Here is a 24106-nt window from a genome sequence, read left to right as displayed (position 1 = left end):
GGATTCCCAGCCTCTGACCTGCTCTGGGAGCCGCAGTGTTTATGTGGCTGGGTCCAGTTTCTGGTCAATGGGAACCCCCAGGATGTTGATTGTGGGCGATTCAGCGATGGGAATGCCATTGAATAAGGGGCAGTGGTTAGATCCTCTCTTGGAGGAGATGGTCATTGCCGGGCACTTGTGTGGCGCGAATGTAACTTGCCCCTTGTCAGCCCCGAGCCTGGATATTGTCCAGGTCTTGCTGCATTTGGACAGGGACGGTTCATTATCTGAGGAGTCGCGAATGGTGCTGAACATGGTGCAGTCACCCGCAAACATCCCCACTTCTGACCTTATGATGGTAGGAAGGTCATTGATGAAGCAGCTGAAGGTGGTTGGGGACCGAGGACACGACCCTGAGGAACTCCCGCAGTGATGTACTGGAGCTGAGATGATTGACCTCCGACCACCACAACCATCTTCCTCTGTGCCGGGTACGACCCCAACCAGCGGAGAGTTTTCCCCCTGATTCCCACTGACTCCAGTTTAGCGAGGGCTCCTTGATGCCACACCCGGTCAAACGCTCCTTGATGTCCAGGGCAGTCACTCTCACCTCACCTCTAGCATTCAGCTCTCTGAGTGACCCTCATGCGGCATGCGGCACAGTGGTTAGCACGGGGACAGCGGCGCTGAGGACCCGGGTTCGAAACCCGGCCCTGGGTCACTGTCCGTGCGGAGTTTGCACATTCTCCCCGTGTCTGCGTGGGTTTCACCCCCACAACCCAGAGATGTGCAGGGGAGGTGGATTGGCCGCGATAAATTGCCCCTTAATTGAAGAAGAAAAATAATTGGCAAAATCTAAAATTATTTAAAAAAAGAAAATGTAGGAGACCTGGGTACACAGTCACTGAAGGTAAGCGCGCAGGTACAGCAGGCGGTAACGAAGACACATAGAGCGTTGGCCATCATAACAAGAGGCCACACCTGGAGTATGGTGTGCAGTTTTGATCTCCTTATCAGAGGAAGGATGTTCTTGCGCAAGAGGGAGAGCAGCGAAGGTTTACCAGACTGATTCCCGGGATGACGGGACTGAAATTTGAGGAAACATTGAATCGGTTAGGATTGTATTCACTGGAGTCAAGAAGAGTGAGGAGGGATCTCGTAGAAACCTATAAAATTCAAACAGGACTGGACAGGGTAGCTGCAGGAAGGACGTTCCCGATGGCCTCCACCTGCTGCTGTTTTCTATGTTTTTACGTCTCTCTATGGAATCTAATCAAAGAATTCAGGTTGGTTAAAATACAGAATAACAGATTCCCGGGAGTGAGTTACAGACTGGAATCTAATCGAGGGGTTCAGGGTGGTTTATATATAGAATAACAGATACCCGGGAGTGAGTTACAGACTGGAATCTAATCGAGGGGTTCGGGGTGGTTTATATATAGAATAACAGATACCCGGGAGTGAGTTACAGACTGGAATCTAATCGAGGGGTTCGGGGTGGTTTATATATAGAATAACAGATACCCGGGAGTGAGTTACCGACTGGAATCTAATCGAGGGGTTCGGGGTGGTTTATATATAGAATAACAGATACCCGGGAGTGAGTTACAGACTGGAATCTATTCGAGGGGTTCAGGGTGGTTTATATATAGAATAACAGATACCCGGGAGTGAGTTACAGACTGGAATCTAATCGAGGTGTTCGGGGAGGTTTATATATAGAATAACAGATACCCGGGAGTGAGTTACTGACTGGAATCTAATCGAGGGGTTCGGGATGGTTTATATATAGAACAACAGATACCCGGGAGTGAGTTACAGACTGGAAACTAATCGAGGGGTTCAGGGTGGTTTATATATAGAATAACAGATACCCGGGAGGGAGTTACAGCCTGGAATCGAATCGAGGGGTTCGGGTGGTTTATATATAGAATAACAGATACCCGTGAGTGAGTTACAGCCTGGAATCTAATCGAGGGGTTCGGGTGGTTTATATATAGAATAACAGATACCCGTGAGTGAGTTACAGACTGGAATCTAATCGAGGGATTCGGCGTGGTTTATATATAGAATAACAGATACCCAGGAGTGAGTTACAGACTGGAATCTAATCGAGGGGTTCAGGGTGGTTTATATATAGAATAACAGATACCCGGGAGTGAGTTACAGCCTGGAATCTAATCGAGGGGTTCGGGTGGTTTATATATAGAATAACAGATACCCGTGAGTGAGTTACAGACTGGAATCTAATCGAGGGATTCGGCGTGGTTTATATATAGAATAACAGATACTCGGGAGTGAGTTACAGACTGGAATCTAATCGAGGGGTTCGGGATGGTTTATATGTAGAATAACAGATACCCGGGAGTGAGTTACAGACTGGAATCTAATCGAGTGGTTCGGGGTGGTTTATATATAGAATAACAGATACCCGGGAGTGAGTTACAGCCTGGAATCTAATCGAGGGGTTCGGGATGGTTTATATGTCGAATAACAGATACCCGGGAGTGAGTTACAGACTGGAATCTAATCGAGGGGTTCGGGGTGGTTTATATATAGAATAACAGATACCCGAGAGTGAGTTACAGACTGGAATCTAATCGAGTGGTTCGGGGTGGTTTATATATAGAATAACAGATACCCGGGAGTGAGTTACAGCCTGGAATCTAATCGAAGGGTTCGGGATGGTTTATATGTAGAATAACAGATACCCGGGAGTGAGTTACAGACTGGAATCTAATCGAGGGGTTCGGGGTGGTTTATATATAGAATAACAGATACCCGAGAGTGAGTTACAGACTAGAATCTAATCGAGGGGTTCGGGGTGGTTTATATATAGAATAACAGATACCCGGGAGTGAGTTACAGACTGGAATCTAATCGAGTGGTTCGGGATGGTTTATATGTAGAATAACAGATACCCGGGAGTGAGTTACAGACTGGAATCTAATCGAGGGGTTCGGGGTGGTTTATATATAGAATAACAGATAACCGAGAGTGAGTTACAGACTAGAATCTAATCGAGGGGTTCGGGGTGGTTTATGTATAGAATAACAGATACCCGGGAGTGAGTTACAGACTGGAATCTAATCGAGTGGTTCGGGGTGGTTTATATATAGAATAACAGATACCCGGGAGTGAGTTACAGCCTGGAATCTAATCGAGGGGTTCGGGGTGGTTTATATGTAGAATAACAGATACCCGGGAGTGAGTTACAGACTGGAATCTAATCGAGTGGTTCGGGGTGGTTTATATATAGAATAACAGATACCCGGGAGTGAGTTACAGCCTGGAATCTAATCGAGGGGTTCGGGGTGGTTTATATGTAGAATAACAGATACCCGGGAGTGAGTTACGGACTGGAATCTAATCGAGGGGTTCGGGGTGGTTTATATATAGAATAACAGATACCCGGGAGTGAGTTACAGACTGGAATCTAATCGTGGGGTTCAGGGGGTTTATATATAGAGTAACAGACACCCGGGAGTGAGTTACAGACTGGAATCTAATCGAGGGGTTCGGGATGGTTTATATATGGAATAACAGATACCCGGGAGTGAGAAACAGACTGGAGTCTCATCGAGGGGTTCGGGATGGTTTATATATAGAATAACAGATATGCGGGAGTGAGTTACAGACTGGAATCTAATCGAGGGGTTCAGGGTGGTTTATATATAGAATAAAGATACCCGGGAGTGTGTTACAGACTGGAATCTAATCGAGGGGTTCGGGGTGGTTTATATATAGAATAACAGATACCCGGGAGTGAGTTACAGACTGGAATCTAATCGAGGGGTTCGGGATGGTTTATATATAGAATAACAGATACCCGGGAGTATGTTAGAGACTAGAATCTAATCGAGGGGTTCGGGATGGTTTATATATAGAATAACAGATACCCGGGAGTATGTTAGAGACTGTAATCTAATCGAGGGGTTCGGGGTGGTTTATATATAGAATAACAGATACCCGGGAGTGAGTTACGGACTGGAATCTAATCGAGGGGTTCGGGGTGGTTTATATATAGAATAACAGAGACCCGGGAGTGAGTTACAGACTGGAATCTAATCGAGGGGTTCGGGATGGTTTATATATAGAATAACAGATACCCGGGAGTATGAACAAAGAACAAAGAACAAAGAAATGTACAGCACAGGAACAGGCCCTTCGGCCCTCCAAGCCCGTGCCGACCATACTGCCCGACTAAACTACAATCTTCTACACTTCCTGGGTCCGTATCCTTCTATTCCCATCCTATTCATATATTTGTCAAGATGCCCCTTAAATGTCCCTATCGTCCCTGCCTCCACTACCTCCTCCGGTAGTGAGTTCCAGGCACCCACTACCCTCTGCGTAAAAAACTTGCCTCGTACATCTACTCTAAACTTTGCCCCTCTCACCTTAAACCTATGCCCCCTAGTAATTGACCCCTCTACCCTGGGGAAAAGCCTCTGACTATCCACTCTGTCTATGCCCCTCATAATTTTGTATACCTCTATCAGGTCGCCCCTCAACCTCCTTCGTTCCAGTGAGAACAAACCGAGTTTATTCAATCGCTCCTCATAGCTTATGCCCTCCATACCAGGCAACATTCTGGTAAATCTCTTCTGCACCCTCTCTAAAGCCTCCACATCCTTCTGGTAGTGTGGCGACCAGAATTGAACACTATACTCCAAGTGTGGCCTAACTAAGGTTCTATACAGCTGCAACATGACTTGCCAATTCTTATACTCAATGCCCCGGCCAATGAAGGCAAGCATGCCGTATGCCTTCTTGACTACCTTCTCCACCTGTGTAGCCCCTTTCAGTGATCTGTGGACCTGTACTCCTAGATCTCTTTGACTTTCAATACTCTTGAGGGTTCTACCATTCACTGTATATTCCCTACCTGCATTAGCCCTTCCAAAATGCATTACCTCACATTTGTCCAGGTTAAACTCCATCTGCCATCTCTCCGCCCAAGTCTCCAGACAATCTAAATCCTGCTGTATCCTCAGACAGTCCTCATCGCTATCCGCAATTCCACCAACCTTTGTGTCGTCTGCAAACTTACTAATCAGACCAGTTACATTTTCCTCCAAATCATTTATATATACTACAAAGAGCAAAGGTCCCAGCACTGATCCCTGTGGAACACCACTGGTCACAGCCCTCCAATTAGAAAAGCATCCCTCCATTGCTGCCCTCTGCCTTCTATGGCCTAGCCAGTTCTGTATCCACCTTGCCAGTTCACCCCTGATCCCGTGTGACTTCACCTTTTGTACTAGTCTACCATGAGGGACCTTGTCAAAGGCCTTACTGAAGTCCATATAGACAACATCTACTGCCCTACCTGCATCAATCATCTTAGTGACCTCCTCGAAAAACTCTATCAAGTTAGTGAGACACGACCTCCCCTTCACAAAACCGTGCTGCCTCTCACTAATACGTCCATTTGCTTCCAAATGGGAGTAGATCCTGTCTCGAATAATTCTCTCCAGTAATTTCCCTACCACTGAAGTAAGGCTCACCGGCCTGTAGTTCCCGGGATTATCCCTGCCACCCTTCTTAAACAGAGGAACAACATTGGCTATTCTCCAGTCCTCCGGGACATCCCCTGAAGACAGCGAGGATCCAAAGATTTCTGTCAATGTTACAGACTGGAATCTAATCGAGGGGTTCGGCGTGGTTTACATCCAGGATAACAGATACCCGGGAGTGAGTTACAGACTGGAATCTAATCGAGGGGTTCCGGGTGATTTATATATAGGATAACAGACACCCGGGAGTGAGTTACAGACTGGAATCTAATCGAGGTGTTCGGGGTGGTTTATATATAGAATAACAGACACCCGGGAGTGAGTTACAGACTGGAATCTTATCAAGGGGTTCAGGGTAGTTTATATATAGAATAACAGATACCCGGGAGTGAGTTACAGACTGGAATCTAATCGAGTGGTTCGGGGTGGTTTATATATAGAACAACAGATACCCGGGAGTGAGTTACGGACTGGAATCTAATCGAGGGGTTCGGGGAGGTTTATATCCAGGATAACAGATACCCGGTAGTGAGTTACAGACTGGAATCTAATCGAGGGGTTCGGGGTGGTTTATGTATAGAATAACAGATACCCGGGTGTGAGTTACAGACTGGAATCTAATCGAGGGGTTCCGGGTGGTTTATATATAGAATAACAGATACCCGGGAGTGAGTTACAGACTGGAATCTAATCGAGCGGTTCGGGGTGGTTTATATATAGAATAACAGATACCCGGGAGTAAGTTAGAGACTGGAATCTAATCGAGGGGTTCCGGGTAGTTTATATATAGAATAACAGATACCCGGGAGTGAGTTAGAGACTGGAATCTGATCGAGGGATTCAGGGTGGTTTATATATAGAATAACAGATACCCGGAAGTGAGTTACAGACTGGAATCTAATCGAGGGGTTCGGGGTGGTTTATATATAGAATAACAGATACCCGGGAGTGAGTTACGGACTGGAATCTAATCGAGGGGTTCGGGGTGGTTTATATATAGAATAACAGATACCCGGGAGTGAGTTACAGACTGGAATCTAATCGTGGGGTTCAGGGGGTTTATATATAGAATAACAGATACCCGGGAGTGAGTTACAGACTGGAATCTAATCGAGGGGTTCGGGGTGGTTTATATATAGAGTAACAGACACCCGGGAGTGAGTTACAGACTGGAATCTAATCGAGGGGTTCGCGGTGGTTTATATATAGAATAACAGATACCCGGGAGTGACTTACAGACTGGAATCTAATCGAGGGATTCAGGGTGGTTTATATATAGAATATCTGATACCCAGTAGAGTGTTACAGACTGGAATCTAATCGAGGGGTTCGGGATGGTTTATATATAGAATAACAGATACCCGGGAGTGAGAAACAGACTGGAATCTCATCGAGGGGTTCGGGATGGTTTATATATAGAATAACAGATATGCGGGAGTGAGTTACAGACTGGAATCTAATCGAGGGGTTCAGGGTGGTTTATATATAGAATAAAGATACCCGGGAGTGTGTTACAGACTGGAATCTAATCGAGGGGTTCGGGGTGGTTTATATATAGAATAACAGATACCCGGGAATGAGTTACAGACTGGAATCTAATCAAGGGGTTCGGGATGGTTTATATATAGAATAACAGATACCCGGGAGTATGTTAGAGACTGGAATCTAATCGAGGGGTTCGGGATGGTTTATATATAGAATAACAGATACCCGGGAGTATGTTAGAGACTGGAATCTAATCGAGGGGTTCGGGGTGGTTTATATATAGAATAACAGATACCCGGGAGTGAGTTACAGACTGGAATCTAATCGAGGGGTTCGGGGTGGTTTATATATAGAATAACAGAGACCCGGGAGTGAGTTACAGACTGGAATCTAATCGAGGGGTTTGGGATGGTTTATATATAGAATAACAGATACCCAGGAGTATGTTAGAGACTGGAATCTAATCGAGGGGTTCGGGGTGGTTTATATATAGAATAACAGATACCCGGGAGTGAGTTACAGACTGGAATCTAATCGAGGGGTTCGGGGTGGTTTATATATAGAATAACAGATTCCCGGGAGTGAGTTACAGACTGGAATCTAATCGAGGGGTTCGGGGTGGTTTATATATAGAATAACAGATACCCGGGAGTGAGTTACAGACTGGAATCTAATCGAGGGGTTCAGGGTGGTTTATATATAGAATAACAGATACCCGGGAGTGAGTTACAGACTGGAATCTAATCGAGGGGTTCAGGGTGGTTTATATATAGAATAACAGATACCCGGGAGTGAGTTACAGACTGGAATCTAATCGAGGGGTTCAGGGTGGTTTATATATAGAATCACAGATACCCGGGAGTGAGTTACATACTGGAATCTAATCGAGGGGTTCGGTGTGGTTTATATGTAGAATAACAGAGACCCGGGAGTGAGTTACAGACTGGAATCTAATGAATGAGTTAAGAGGTGATGGGTTATATATAAATGCAGTCCAAAAGTGCGCCTGTGACTGTGTTGTTCTAATCACCTGTGTAAGACTGAGTTGAGTGATGTTCCCAGTCTGATGGTCAGCTTCCGCTGGAACTCTGTGACAGAGACGAGGGGTTAATTGTGCATCCACGGTATGAGACAGTGCTTAACCCACAACACAAGATTGTTCCTCCCGCACCAATCCCAGCCACACGAGAATTTACATCTCCCTAATAGTGTAGACAGGCCCCTCAGATTTAACACTGGCCCTCTGACAGTGCGGCGCTCCCTCACTACTGACCCTCTGACAGTGCGGCACTCCCTCAGTACTGACCCTCTGACAGTCCGGCGCTCCCTCAGTACTGACCCTCTGACAGTGCGGCACTCCCTCAGTACTGACCCTCTGACAGTGCGGCGCTCCCTCAGTACTGACCCTCTGACAGTGCGGCGCTCCCTCAGTACTGACCCACTGACAGTGCGGCACTCCCTCAGTACTGACCCTCTGACAGTCCGGCGCTCCCTCAGTACTGACCCTCTGACAGTGCGGCACTCCCTCAGTACTGACCCTCTGACAGTGCGGCACTCCCTCAGTACTGACCCTCTGACAGTGCAGCGCTCCCTCAGTACTGACCCTCTGACAGTGCGGCGCTCCCTCAGTACTGACCCTCTGACAGCGCAGCACTCCCTCAGTACTGACCCTCTGACAGTGCGGCGCTCCCTCAGTACTGACCCTCTGACAGTGCGGAGCTCCCTCAGTACTGACCCTCCGACAGTGCGGCACTCCCTCAGCACTGACCCTCTGACAGTGCGGCACTCCCTCAGTACTGACCCTCTGACAGTGCGGCGCTCCCTCAGTACTGACCCTCTGACAGTGCGGAGCTCCCTCAGTACTGACCCTCTGACAGTGCGGCACTCCCTCAGCACTGACCCTCTGACAGTGCGGCACTCCCTCAGTACTGACCCTCCGACAGTGCGGCACTCCCTCAGTCCTGACGCTCTGACAGTGCAGCACTCCCTCAGTACTGACCCTCTGACAGTGCGGCACTCCCTCAGTACTGACCCTCTGACAGTGCGGAGCTCCCTCAGTACTGACCCTCCGACAGTGCAGCACTCCCTCAGCACTGACCTTCTGACAGTGCGGCACTCCCTCAGTACTGACACTCTGACAGTGCGGCGCTCCCTCAGTACTGACCCTCTGACAGTGCGGAGCTCCCTCAGTACTGACCCTCTGACAGTGCGGCACTCCCTCAGCACTGACCCTCTGACAGTGCGGCGCTCCCTCAGTACTGACCCTCTGACAGTGCGGCACTCCCTCAGTACTGACCCTCTGACAGTGCGGCACTCCCTCAGTACTGACCCTCTGACAGTGCGGCACTCCCTAAGTACTGACCCTCTGACAGTGCGGCACTCCCTCAGTACTGACCCTCTGACAGTGCGGCACTCCCTCAGTACTGACCCTCTGACAGTGCGGCACTCCCTCAGTACTGACCCTCTGACAGTGCGGCACTCCCTCAGTACTGACCCTCTGACAGTGCGGCGCTCCCTCAGTACTGACCCTCTGACAGAGCGGAGCTCCCTCAGTACTGACCCTCTGACAGTGCGGCGCTCCCTCAGTACTGACCCTCTGACAGTGCGGCGCTCCCTCAGTACTGACCCTCTGACAGAGCGGAGCTCCCTCAGTACTGACCCTCTGACAGTGCGGCACTCCCTCAGTACTGACCCTCTGACAGTACGGCACTCCCTCAGTACTGACCCTCTGACAGTGCGGCACTCCCTCAGTACTGACCCTCCGACAGTGCGGCACTCCCTCAGTACTGACCCTCTGACAGTGCAGCACTCCCTCAGTGCTGACCCTCTGACAGTGCGGCACTCCCTCAGTACTGACCCTCTGACAGTGCAGCACTCCCTCAGTTCTGACCCTCTGACAATGCGGCACTCCCTCAGCACTGACCCTCTGACAGTGCGGCCCTCCCTCAGTACTGACCCTCTGACAGTGCGGCACTCCCTCAGTTCTGACCCTCTGGCAGTGCGGCACTCCCTCAGTACTGACACTCTGACAGTGCGACGGTCCCTCAGTACTGACCCTCTGACAGTGCGGCACTCCCTCAGTACTGACCCTCCGACAGTGCAGCACTCCCTCAGTACTGACCCTCTGACAATGCAGCACTCCCTCAGCACTGACCCTCTGACAGTGCGGCACTCCCTCAGTACTGACCCTCTGACAGTGCGGCGCTCCCTCAGTACTGACCTTTTGACAGTGCGGCACTCCCTCAGTACTGACCCTCTGACAGTGCGACGGTCCCTCAGTACTGACCCTCTGACAGTGCGGCGCTCCCTCAGTACTGACCCTCTGACAGTGCAGCACTCCCTCTGTACTGACCCTCCGACAGTGCGGTGCTCCCTCAGTACTGACCCTCTGACAGTGCGGCACTCCCTCAGTACTGACCCTCTGACAGTGCGGCACTCCCTCAGTACTGACCCTCTGACAGTGCGGCACTCCCTCAGTACTGACCCTCCGACAGTGCGGCATTCCCTGAGTACTGACCCTCCGACAGTGCGGTGCTCCCTCAGTACTGACCCTCTGACAGTGCGGCGCTCCCTCAGTACTGACCCTCTAACAGTGTGGCGCTCCCTCAGTAATGACCCTCTGACAGTGCGGCGCTCCCTCAGTACTGACCCTCTAACAGTGTGGCGCTCCCTCAGTACTGAACCTCTGACAGTGCGGCGCTCCCTCAGTACTGACACTCTGACAGTGCGGCACTCCCTCAGTACTGACCCTCCGACAGTGCGGCGCTCCCTCAGTACTGACCCTCTGACAGTGCGGCACTCCCTCAGTACTGACCCTCCGACATTGCGGCGCTCCCTCAGTACTGACCCTCCGACATTGCGGCACTCCCTCAGTACTGACCCTCTGACAGTGCGGCACTCCCTCAGTACTGACCCTCCGACATTGCGGCGCTCCCTCAGTACTGACCCTCCGACATTGCGGCGCTCCCTCAGTACTGACCCTCCGACAGTGCGGCGCTCCCTCAGTACTGACCCGGAAGGACAGGCTCTCGGGGGTTGATGCTGCTGGGCAGAGGCACCCGGCCTGTCCGGAGGAAGTCGGTCACCAGCAGCCTGAGGCGGGACTGGTTCAGGGTGTCCATGACGACAGCTCTCACTGCTCGGAGGTTGGCGTACAGGTGAAGCAGAGTGAAGAGGGTGTACAGCAGGTAGGTGAGGCTGTGGGAGCAGGAGTGGTGAGACTGGGGTCAGTAGCGTCGGAGACTTGTCCTGCCCACCCCTTCCGCACGCCCCTTCCCAGGCGGTCGCCCCTGCAAAATTCCCGCCCGCCCCCTCCGGAATATCCGGGAAAATCCCAGCCCCGTTTGACGCTCAAGTCTCCTCCCTCCTCTCCTCCCGGATGAAAATTCCCATTCCTCCCTCGAGATACTTCGAATGACATATCAGGAATTCCGATGTATCCCGAGCCTCAGATCCTGCCCAAAACCCCCTCCCCCGATTCGGGAGCGCTCCGAATTTTCATCTTCCAGTTCCCATCTCCCACGTGTCTCCCCATGCGGCCCTCCTCCCCGCAACCACCCCCAGACCCATTAACCGTTCTCGGTCAACCCAGTTTCTCACTCCGACATGCAGACTGGCGCAGGAATCGCCACCTCTCAATCCCGCCCCCCACCCGCCCCCCACCGCGGAGCCAACTTACACTAGAAAGAGTGCAGAAAAGATTTACTAGGATGTTGCCGGGACTTGATGGTTTGAGTTATAAGGAGAGGCTGGATAGACTGGGACTTTTTTCCCTGGAGCGTAGGAGGCTTAGGGGTGATCTTATAGAGGTCTATAAAATAATGAGGGGCATAGATAAGGTAGATAGTCAACATCTTTTCCCAAAGGTAGGGGAGTCTAAAACTAGAGGGCATAGGTTTAAGGTGAGAGGGGAGAGATTCAGAAGGGCCCAGAGGGGCAATTTCTTCACTCAGAGGGTAGTGAGTGTCTGGAATGGGCTGCCAGAGGTAGTAGTAGAGGCGGGTACAATTGTGTCTTTCAAAAAGCATTTAGATGGTTACATGGGTAAGATGGGTATAGAGGGTTATGGGCCTAGTGCGGGCAACTGGGACTAGCTTAATGGTAAAAACTGGGCGGCATGGACTGGTTGGGCCGAAGGGCCTGTTTCCATGCTGTAAACTTCTATGATTCTATGATTCTACCTTCCCGAGATGTCCAAACGATTTTCCCCCTTCACACCGGATTCCTCCTCTGTTCTTCCCACCCCCACCCATCCCGCTCCAGACCTCCGAGTGTCGGATACCCGCCCCCCCCCCCCGGGATCCGGCGTGGTTTACGTACATGATGTTCGCAGCAACCAGGGGGGTGAGGATGAGGCTGACCAGCAGTCCGGCAAGATTGACCAGCGTCTCCTGCGGAGAGAGAGAGAGAGAGGGAGACGGAGAGAGAGAAAGAGGGAGACGGAGAGAGAGAGAGAGGGAGACGGAGAGAGAGAGAGAGGGAGACGGACAGAGAGAGAGAGGGAGACGGAGAGAGAGACAAAGACGGAGAGAGAGAGAGAGGGAGACGGAGAGAGAGACACACGCACACTGTGGCGACCACATCAACACGCGGTGGGAATCCGATCACCTACCCTCTCCGTGCATGGGTGTGCAATCACGTACGAACACACACGTGCCCATCCCACCACCACACACGCACAAACACACGCACGCATACACTCAGACACACACTCAGACACACACACACACTCAGACACACACACTCAGACACACACACTCAGACACACACTCAGACACACACTCAGACACACACACACACTCAGACACACACACTCAGACACACACTCAGACACACACACACGCACACACACTCAGACACACCCTCAGACACACCCTCAGACACACCCTCAGACACACACACACACTCAGACACATACTCAGACACACACACGCACACACACTCAGACACACACACGCACACACACTCAGACACACACACACTCAGACACACACACACTCAGACACACACACTCAGACACACACACTCAGACACACACACTCAGACACACACACTCAGACACACACACACTCAGACACACACACTCAGACACACACTCAGACACACACTCAGACACACACACTCAGACACACACTCAGACACACACACTCAGACACACACACTCAGACACACACTCAGACACACACTCAGACACACACTCAGACACACACTCAGACACACACTCAGACACACACACGCACACACACTCAGACACATACACACACTCAGGCACACACACGCACACTCAGACACACACACACTCAGACACACACTCAGACACACACACACTCAGACACACACACACTCAGACACACACTCAGACACACGCACGCACACACACTCAGACACACACACACTCAGGCACACACACACACACTCAGACACACACACTCAGACACACACTCAGACACACACTCAGACACACACACACTCAGACACACACACACTCAGACACACACTCAGACACACACACGCACACACTCAGACACACACGCACACACACTCAGACACACACGCACACACACTCAGACACACACTCAGACACACACACGCACATACACTCAGACACACACACACTCAGGCACACACACACACACACTCAGACACACACACTCAGACACACACACTCAGACACACACACTCAGACACACACACTCAAGACACACACACACTCAGACACGCACACTCAGACACACACACACTCAGACACACACTCAGACACACACACACTCAGACACACACACACTCAGACACACACACTCTCACACACACACACTCTCACACACACACACATTCAGACACACACACTCAGACACACACTCAGACACACACACACTCAGACACACACACTCAGACACACACTCAGACACACACACACTCAGACACACACACTCAGACACACACACTCAGACACACACACTCAGACACTCAGACACACACACACACACTCAGACACACACACACACACTCAGACACACACACACACTCAGACACACACACGCACACACACTCAGACACACACACTCAGACACACTCTCAGACACACACACACTCAGACACACACACGCACACACAGACACACACACACTCAGACACACACACTCAGACACACACACACTCAGACACACACGCAGACACACACACACTCAGACACACCCTCAGACACACCCTCAGACACACACACACACTCAGACACACACACACACTCAGACACACACACGCACACACACTCAGACACACACTCAGACACACACACTCAGACACACACACTCAGACACACACACTCAGACACACACACACACTCAGACACACACACTCAGACACACACTCAGACACACACACTCAGACACACACACTCAGACACACACACTCAGACACACACACGCACACACACGCACACACACTCAGACACACACACACTCAGGCACACACACACACACTCAGACACACACACACTCAGACACACACTCAGACACACACTCTCAGACACACACACTCAGACACACACATTCAGACACACACACACACTCAGGCACACACACACACTCAGACACACACGCACACACACTCAGACACACACTCAGACACACACTCAGACACACACACACTCAGACACACACACACTCAGACACACACTCAGACACACACACGCACACACTCAGACACACACGCACACACACTCAGACACACACTCAGACACACACACGCACATACACTCAGACACACACACACTCAGGCACACACACACACACACTCAGACACACACACTCAGACACACACACACACTCAGACACACACACTCAGACACACACACACACACTCAGACACACTCTCTCTCACACACACACTCTCTCACACACACACTCTCTCTCACACACACACACTCAGACACACACACTCAGACACACACACTCAGACACACACACTCAGACACACACACACTCAGACACGCACACTCAGACACACACACACTCAGACACACACTCAGACACACACACTCAGACACACACACTCAGACACACACACTCTCACACACACACACACTCAGACACACATACTCAGACACACATTCAGACACACACACACTCAGACACACACACACTCAGACACACACTCAGACACACACACACTCAGACACACACTCAGACACACACACACTCAGACACACACACACTCAGACACACACACTCAGACACACACACTCAGACACTCACACACACACTCAGACACACACACACACACTCAGACACACACACGCACACACACTCAGACACACACACTCAGACACACATTCAGACACACACACACTCAGACACACACACACTCAGACACACACTCAGACACACACACACTCAGACACACACGCAGACACACACACACTCAGACACACACACTCAGACACACACACTCAGACACACACACTCAGGCACACACACACTTAGACACACACACACTCAGACACACACACTCAGACACACACACACTCAGACACACACACTCAGACACACTCAGACACACACACTCAGACACACACACTCAGACACACACACACACACACTCATGCACACACACTCAGACACACGCACACACACTCAGACAGGCACACGCGCAAACACACACACGTACGTACAGGTCACACACACTCAGACACACACACTCAGACACACACACACTCAGACACACACACACTCAGACACACACACTCAGACGCACACGCACACACACTCAGACACACACACTCAGACACACACTCAGACACACACTCAGACACACACTCAGACACACACACTCAGACACACGCACACCCAGACACACACACACTCAGACACACACACACTCAGACACACACACTCAGACACACACACTCAGACACACACACACTCAGACACACACACACTCAGACACACACACTCAGACACACACTCAGGCACACACTCAGGCACACACACACACACTCAGACACACACACTCAGACACACACACTCAGACACACACACTCAGACACACACACACACACACTCAGACACACACACTCAGGCACACACACAATCACACTCAGACACACACACACTCAGACACACACACTCAGACACACACACTCAGACACACACACTCAGACACACACACACTCAGACACACACTCAGACACACACTCAGACACACACACACTCAGACGCACACACACTCAGACACACACTCAGACACACACACACACACTCAGACACACACACTCAGACACACACACTCAGACACACACACACTTAGACACACACACACTCAGACACACACACTCAGACACAGACACACACTCAGACACACACTCAGACACACACACTCAGGCACACACACTCAGGCACACACTCAGACACACACACACACTCAGGCACACACTCAGGCACACACACACTTAGACACACACACTCAGACACACTCTCAGACACACACACACTCAGACACACACACGCACACACTCAGACACACACACACTCAGACACACACACTCAGACACACACACTCAGACACACACACACACACACACACTCAGACACACACACACGCACACTCAGACACACACACTCAGACACACACACACACACTCAGACACACACACTCAGACACACTCTCAGACACACACACACACTCAGACACACACATGCACACACAGACACACACACACTCAGACACACACACTCAGACACACACACTCAGACACACACACACTCAGACACACATGCAGACACACACACACTCAGACACACACACTCAGACACACACACTCAGACACACACACTCAGGCACACACACACTTAGACACACACACACTCAGACACACACACTCAGACACACACACACTCAGACACACACACTCAGACACACACACTCAGACACACTCAGACACACTCACACACACACTCAGACACACACACACACACTCAGGCACACTCAGACATACTCAGACACACACACTCAGACACACACACACACACACACTCAGACACACGCACACACACTCAGACAGGCACACGCGCAAACACACACACGTACGTACAGGACACACACACTCAGACACACACACACTCAGACACACACACACTCAGACACACACACACTCAGACACACACACTCAGACGCACACGCACACACACTCAGACACACACACTCAGACACACACTCAGACACACACTCAGACACACACACTCAGACACACGCACACTCAGACACACACACACTCAGACACACACACTCAGACACACACACACTCAGACACACACACACTCAGACACACACACTCAGACACACACACACTCAGACACACACACACTCAGACACACACATACTCAGACACACACATACTCAGACACACACACTCAGACACACACTCAGGCACACACACAAACACTCAGACACACACACTCAGACACACACACTCAGACACACACACTCAGACACACACACTCAGACACACACACTCAGGCACACACACAATCACACTCAGACACACACACACTCAGACACACACACTCAGACACACACACTCAGACACACACACACTCAGACACACACACACTCAGACACACACACTCAGACACACACTCAGACACACACACACTTAGACACACACACACTCAGACACACACACACTCACACACACACACTCAGACACACACACTCAGACACACACACACACACTCAGACACACACTCAGACACACACACACACACACTCAGACACACACACTCAGACACACACACTCAGACACAAACACACTCAGACACACACTCAGACACACACACACTTAGACACACACACACTCAGACACACACACTCAGACACACACACTCAGACACACACACTCAGACACACACACTCAGACACACACTCAGACACACACACTCAGACACACACACTCAGGCACACACTCAGACACACACACTCAGACACACACACACTTAGACACACACACTCAGACACACTCTCAGACACACACACACTCAGACACACACACGCACACACTCAGACACACACACACTCAGACACACACACACTCAGACACACACACTCAGACACACACACTCAGACACACACACTCAGACACACACACACACACACACACACTCAGACACACACACACGCACACTCAGACACACACACTCAGACACACACACTCAGACACACACACACACTCAGACACACACACGCACACACACTCAGACACACACACTCAGACACACTCTCAGACACACACACACACACTCAGACACACACACGCACACACAGACACACACACACTCAGACACACACACACTCAGACACACACGCAGACACACACACACTCAGACACACACACTCAGACACACACACTCAGACACACACACTCAGGCACACGCACACTTAGACACACACACACTCAGACACACACACTCAGACACACACACACTCAGACACACACACTCAGACACACTCAGACACACACACTCAGACACACTCAGACACACTCACACACACACTCAGACACACACACACACTCAGGCACACACACTCAGACACACACTCAGTCACACGCACACACACTCAGACAGGCACACGCGCAAACACACACACGTACGTACAGGACACACACACTCAGACACACACACTCAGACACACACACACTCAGACACACACACACTCAGACATACACACTCAGACACACACACTCAGACACACACGCACACACACTCAGACACACACTCAGACACACACACTCAGACACACACACTCAGACACACACTCAGACACACACACACTCAGACACACACACACTCAGACACACACACACTCAGACACACACACTCAGACACACACACTCAGACACACACACTCAGACACACACACTCAGACACACACACTCAGACACACACACTCAGACACACACTCAGGCACACACACACACACTCAGGCACACACACTCAGACACACACACTCAGACACACACACTCAGACACACACACTCAGACACACACACACACACTCAGACACACACACTCAGACACACACTCTCAGGCACACACACACACACACTCAGACACACACACACTCAGACACACACACTCAGACACACACTCAGACACACACACACTCAGACACACACACTCAGACACACTCTCAGACACACACACACTCAGACAAACACACGCACACACTCAGACACACTCACACACATACACACACACACGCGTGTGTAATAGTAAAAAACGCTTATTGTCACAAGTAGGCTTCAAATGAAGTTACTGTGAAAAGCCCCCAGTCGCCACATTCCGGCGCCTGTTCGGGGAGGCCGGTACGGGAATTGAACCCGGACTGTGGCCTTGTTCTGCATTACAAGCCAGCTGTCTTAGCCCACTGTGCCACACCAGCCCCTACACACACACACACACACACCCTATTACAATCTCGGACTAGACCCCAGCAGTAGCCAGGATATTGGGCAGAATTCCCAATATATTATTTTAATGTTGTCAGACTGTGAGGAGAGGATTCCTCGCTCCAGCAGTGACTTCACAAATAAATGGGGATGTGGTAGATGAAAACAAACGTTATTACTCACACAGCATTAAAATATCTTTAACTTCACACAGGAAAATAGCTGACAATGACCCCTTAAATGATGCTAATCAATACCGTGACACAACAACCCTTAACTGCTATCTTTACTCCCACTAAACAACAACCATCTCAGCTCTCAATCCACTTGTAAATACAGTGAGCACTCAGGCAAACTTGCTTCAGAGATGTTCTTTGAGACCTGTTTTCAGAGACAGACCAGAATCCTGGCAGAACAATGCAGGAACTCCAGCTGAAGTCTTCAGAAGCTGTCTTCACGGTTTGACTTCCAGGAACCCACTGAACAATCTCTGCTAACGTGCCTGATCCCCTAGCTCCTCCCATTAGTTACCTCACCATACCAAGCTGAAACACAATGGGCGGGATTCTCCGACCCCCCGCCGGGTGGGAGGATGGCGGGGTCTGGCGCGACTCAATGGGCCCCGGGGCTGACCTAATTCCCCGCCCGTTTGTTGCCGGTGTAAATTAGAGTAGTTCCCTTACCAGCAGGACCTGGCGGCGCGGGCGGGCTGGGGGGGTCGCGGGGGGGTGCCCCCACGGTGGCCTGGCCCGCGGTCGGGGCCCACTGATCCGCGGGCGGGCCTGTGCCGTGGGGGCACTCTTATTTTTCCGCACCGGAGGCTGTGGTCGCCGGCATTCCCGGTGCGGAAGCGAATCCCTCTGCGCATGCGCGGGGTTGACGCCAGCATGCGCTGGCGCTCCCGCGCATGCGCAGGCTCGCACCGGACGGCGGAGGCCCTTTCCCGCAAGCCGGCTCCGGGAGGATTCCGCACCTTTGGGGCGCCCCGACGCCAGACTGGTTCACGCCACTCTGTCCCGCCGGGACCCCCCCGCCCCGCCGGCTCCGGGAGAATCCCGCCCAATGTATCTAATTAACTACTCCACAGGGAACCCCGTTAATCCAAGCAAAACTGCACTAGCCCAAGCTTTTACGATGCTTTAATTGCACCTCTGTCTCCCAAAACCTTTCAAAGCAGAATTCTTTACAAACACGTCTGCAGCGGTCAAACGCACTAACCCAGGCTTCCTGCACCAAAAACCTATCACATAACATATCTGATGTTCCGACACCATCACAACACACCCGCAAGGCCAAATCTGCGCACAGCAGCCGGCTGCAAGCGGCCTTCAAAATGGCCGCAAACATGTAAATAAGATGCAGCCGCACTGCGCACGCGTGCCTGACCATCGGCGCGCACGCGCAGTGCGGCCGGTTCTTTTTTAACCGGTTGCAGCTTTTTGTTTTACAAGTTCGGGGGGAGGTTTATTTGATAACATTTTACAGGAAAAAAAATGCTGAACTTTGGACAGATGGAGACTCCAGACTTTCCGACACCGGAAGGCTTCACCTTCATCCAACAGGTTCCATTGGAGGAGCGTGTACGAGGGCCAAAGGGACCCAAAACCATTTCCTCCATTTTTATCAGCAGCAAACAGGGGAGGAGAAAATAGTGGGTCGCGAAGGTCGGCCAGCGTGGGTCGCGAAGGTCGGCTGGCGTGGGTCGCGAAGGTCGGCCGGCGTGGGTCGCGAAGGTCGGCCGGCGTGGGTCGCGAAGGTCGGCCGGCATGGGTCGCAAAGGTCGGCTGGCGTGGGTCGCGAAGGTCGGCCGGCGTGGGTCGCGAAGGTCGGCCGGCGTGGGTCGCGAAGGTCGGCCAGGTTGGGTCGCGAAGGTCGGCCGGCGTGGGTCGCTCAGATCGGCCGGCGTGGGTCGCGAAGGTCGGCTGGCGTGGGTCGCGAAGGTCGGCTGGCGTGGGTCCCGAAGGTCGGCCGGGTTGCTTCGCGAAGGTCGGCCGGCGTGGGTCGCGAAGGTCGGCTGGCGTGGGTCGCGAAGGTCGGCTGGCGTGGGTCCCGAAGGTCGGCCGCGGTGGGTCGCGAAGGTCGGCCGGCGTGGGTCCCGAAGGTCGGCCGGGTTGGGTCGCGAAGGTCGGCTGGCGTGGGTCACGAAGGGCGGCCGGCGTGGGTCGCGAAGGTCGGCCGGGTTGGGTCGCGAAGGTCGGCCGGCGTGGGTCGCGAAGGTCGGCCGGGTTGGGTCGCGAAGGTCGGCCGGCGTGGGTCGCGAAGGTCGGCCGGCGTGGGTCGCGAAGGTCGGCTGGCGTGGGTCGCGAAGGTCGGCCGGGTTGGGTTCCGAAGGTTGGCCAGTTGGTAAAAATGGGTCCCCGGAAAAAAGATTGAAGAACACTGCCTTAAGGTAGCAGAGCAGGTGGACACAGTGGTTAAGAAGGCATATGGTAAACTTGCCTTTATTAGCCAAGGCATAGAGTTTAAGAGCAGGGTGGTTATGCTGGAACTGTATAAAACGTTAGGCCGCAGCTAGAGTATTGTGGCAGTTCTGGAATCCACATTACAGAAGGGATGTGATAGCCACTGGAAAGGGTGCCGAGGAGGCTTACCAGGATGCTGCCTGGGTTGGAGAGTTTGAGCTATGAGGAGAGATTGGACAGACTGGGGATGTTTTCCTTGGAGCAGAGGAGACTGAGGGGGGGACAGGATTGAGATGTATAAAATTATGAGGAGCGTAGATAGTCAGGAAGAAGCGTTTCCCCTGGGTGGGGGGGTCAGTGATCAGGGGGCAGAGATTTAAGGTGAGGGGCAGGAGGTTTAGAGGGGGTGCGAGGAAAAACCTTTCGCCCAGAGGGGGGGGTGGGAGTCTGGCACTCGCTGCCTGAAAGGGGGGGTGGAGGCAGAGACACTCAGAACATTCCAGAAGTATTTAGAGGTGCGCTTGCGATCCCAGGGCAGACACGGCTCTGGGACAAGTGCTGGGAAATGGGACTAGAATGGTTAGGCCGAAGGGCCTTTTCTGTGCTGTACGACTCTGTGACCCCCCCCCCCGTTAAAAGACTTACGAACGCGGAGGGCACCTACCTCGCTGGGGGAGCGGAGTGGGGGAATGAGAGGAGGGGAATGGGGAGGGGAGGGGGGGGAAAGGGGCAATACCTGGCTGCCATCCTTGGCCGAGACGTCGGCCATGTTGTCGCGCCTGGCCTGGTGCATGGTGAGGGCGGCGCGCGTCGCTCCGCCGGCCACCCCGACGATAGACTGGAAGAGAGAAAGCGGGGGCGGTGAGTGGAGGCCGGGAACTCCGGTGGCTGTCAGAGTCGGGTGTGTGCTGTGGGACTGGGGAGGTGTCAGGGAATCACAGCACGGGACACCACTTGGCTCTGGGTGGCTGGGAGGAACCGGGAGAATCTGTGACTTAACTTCCTCGTCCTGAAGGACTCCGGGACCATGCCAACCGCACCCACCACCAATGCCACCCCGACCCCCGAGGCACAGCGTCCTGCGTGAGGACCTCCCATGGCAATGCTCACAGTGCGAGGCCTGGCAGACCTCCCATGGCAATGCTCACAGTGCGAGGCCTAGCAGACCTTCCCTGGCATTGCTGCTGGTGGGAGGGCCAATCGACCGCCCGTGCCATTGCTCAGCGTGAGATTTAACACGCTCCCTGTCCACCCGCAAAGGCTCCCGGATTTCCAGTGGCAAGGCCCAGTTGGTGGAGATCATTATCCTGTGGCATTGCCCGGATGGGGAGGACCATTGAGCACGCGTCATTTCCTCTCTCAGTGAGGGTCACTGACTGCCGCCACCCACCCCCCCACTCCCGCGGGTGGAGTTTCTCAGATACAGACTATCGCTGCCCCATGTGGGGCTGCTCAGAGAGACAAGAGGATTGGCGTAGGGTCCTCTGTGCACAGTGCGACCCCACCTTACCCACAAGTCCTTTCAGTCTAAACCATAGGGAATGGGAATGGAAATCGACCCACGGGTGTGCAATGTTCAACTCATTCGGCGATAGGGACCCACCTTGAACACTCCCGAGACACAGACAATGAGGGTGAAGGCGGGCGGAAACGCAGGGGCTACAATCTCCATGAAGATCGCCACATCGTTCAACACATCAGCAAACAACCTGCAATCAGACACAGTATTCAACCAGGCCGCTCGGAACAGAGAGATCACCCTGCCCATCAAACACTCCCAGGACAGGTACAGCATGGGGTTAGATACAGAGTAAAGCTCCCTCTACACTGTCCCCATCAAACACTCCCAGGACAGGTACAGCACGGGGTTAGATACAGAGTAAAGCTCCCTCTACACTGTCCCCATCAAACACTCCCAGGAAAGGTACAGCACGGGGTTAGATACAGAGTAAAGCTCCCGCTACACTGTCCACATCAAACACTCCCAGGACAGGTACAGCACGGGGTTAGATACAGAGTAAAACTCCCTCTACACTGCCCCCATCAAACACTCCCAGGACAGGTACAGCACGGGGTGAGATACAGAGTAAAGCTCCCTCTACACTGTCCCCATCAAACACTCCCAGGAAAGGTACAGCACGGGGTTAGATACAGAGTAAAGCTCCCTCTACACTGTCCCCATCAAACACTCCCAGGACAGGTACAGCACGGGGTGAGATACAGAGTAAAGCTCCCTCTACACTGTCCCCATCAAACACTCCCAGGAAAGGTACAGCACG

General features: G+C 52.2%; 1 protein-coding gene across 2 annotated transcripts in view; it reads right to left on the bottom strand.

The window, feature by feature from the left end:
• The window catches only part of LOC140396027 (RUS family member 1-like), a 111997-nt gene that overhangs the window by 6333 nt on the left and 81558 nt on the right, over positions 1–24106 (bottom strand). For both annotated transcript variants that reach the window (XM_072484083.1, XM_072484082.1), the window contains 5 exons: positions 23431–23536; positions 22564–22665; positions 12303–12373; positions 10996–11180; positions 8014–8071 (listed from right to left, as the gene is read on the bottom strand). In XM_072484083.1, the coding sequence (XP_072340184.1) occupies positions 8014–8071; positions 10996–11180; positions 12303–12373; positions 22564–22665; positions 23431–23536 (522 nt within the window). The remainder of the gene's footprint in view (positions 1–8013; positions 8072–10995; positions 11181–12302; positions 12374–22563; positions 22666–23430; positions 23537–24106) is intronic.

The sequence above is a fragment of the Scyliorhinus torazame genome, chromosome 19 (assembly GCF_047496885.1).
Source record: "Scyliorhinus torazame isolate Kashiwa2021f chromosome 19, sScyTor2.1, whole genome shotgun sequence".
NCBI classification, from domain to species: Eukaryota; Metazoa; Chordata; class Chondrichthyes; order Carcharhiniformes; family Scyliorhinidae; genus Scyliorhinus; species Scyliorhinus torazame.
The sequence above is the reverse complement of the archived record's forward strand: the minus strand, read 5'-3'. Positions and strand labels throughout refer to the sequence as shown.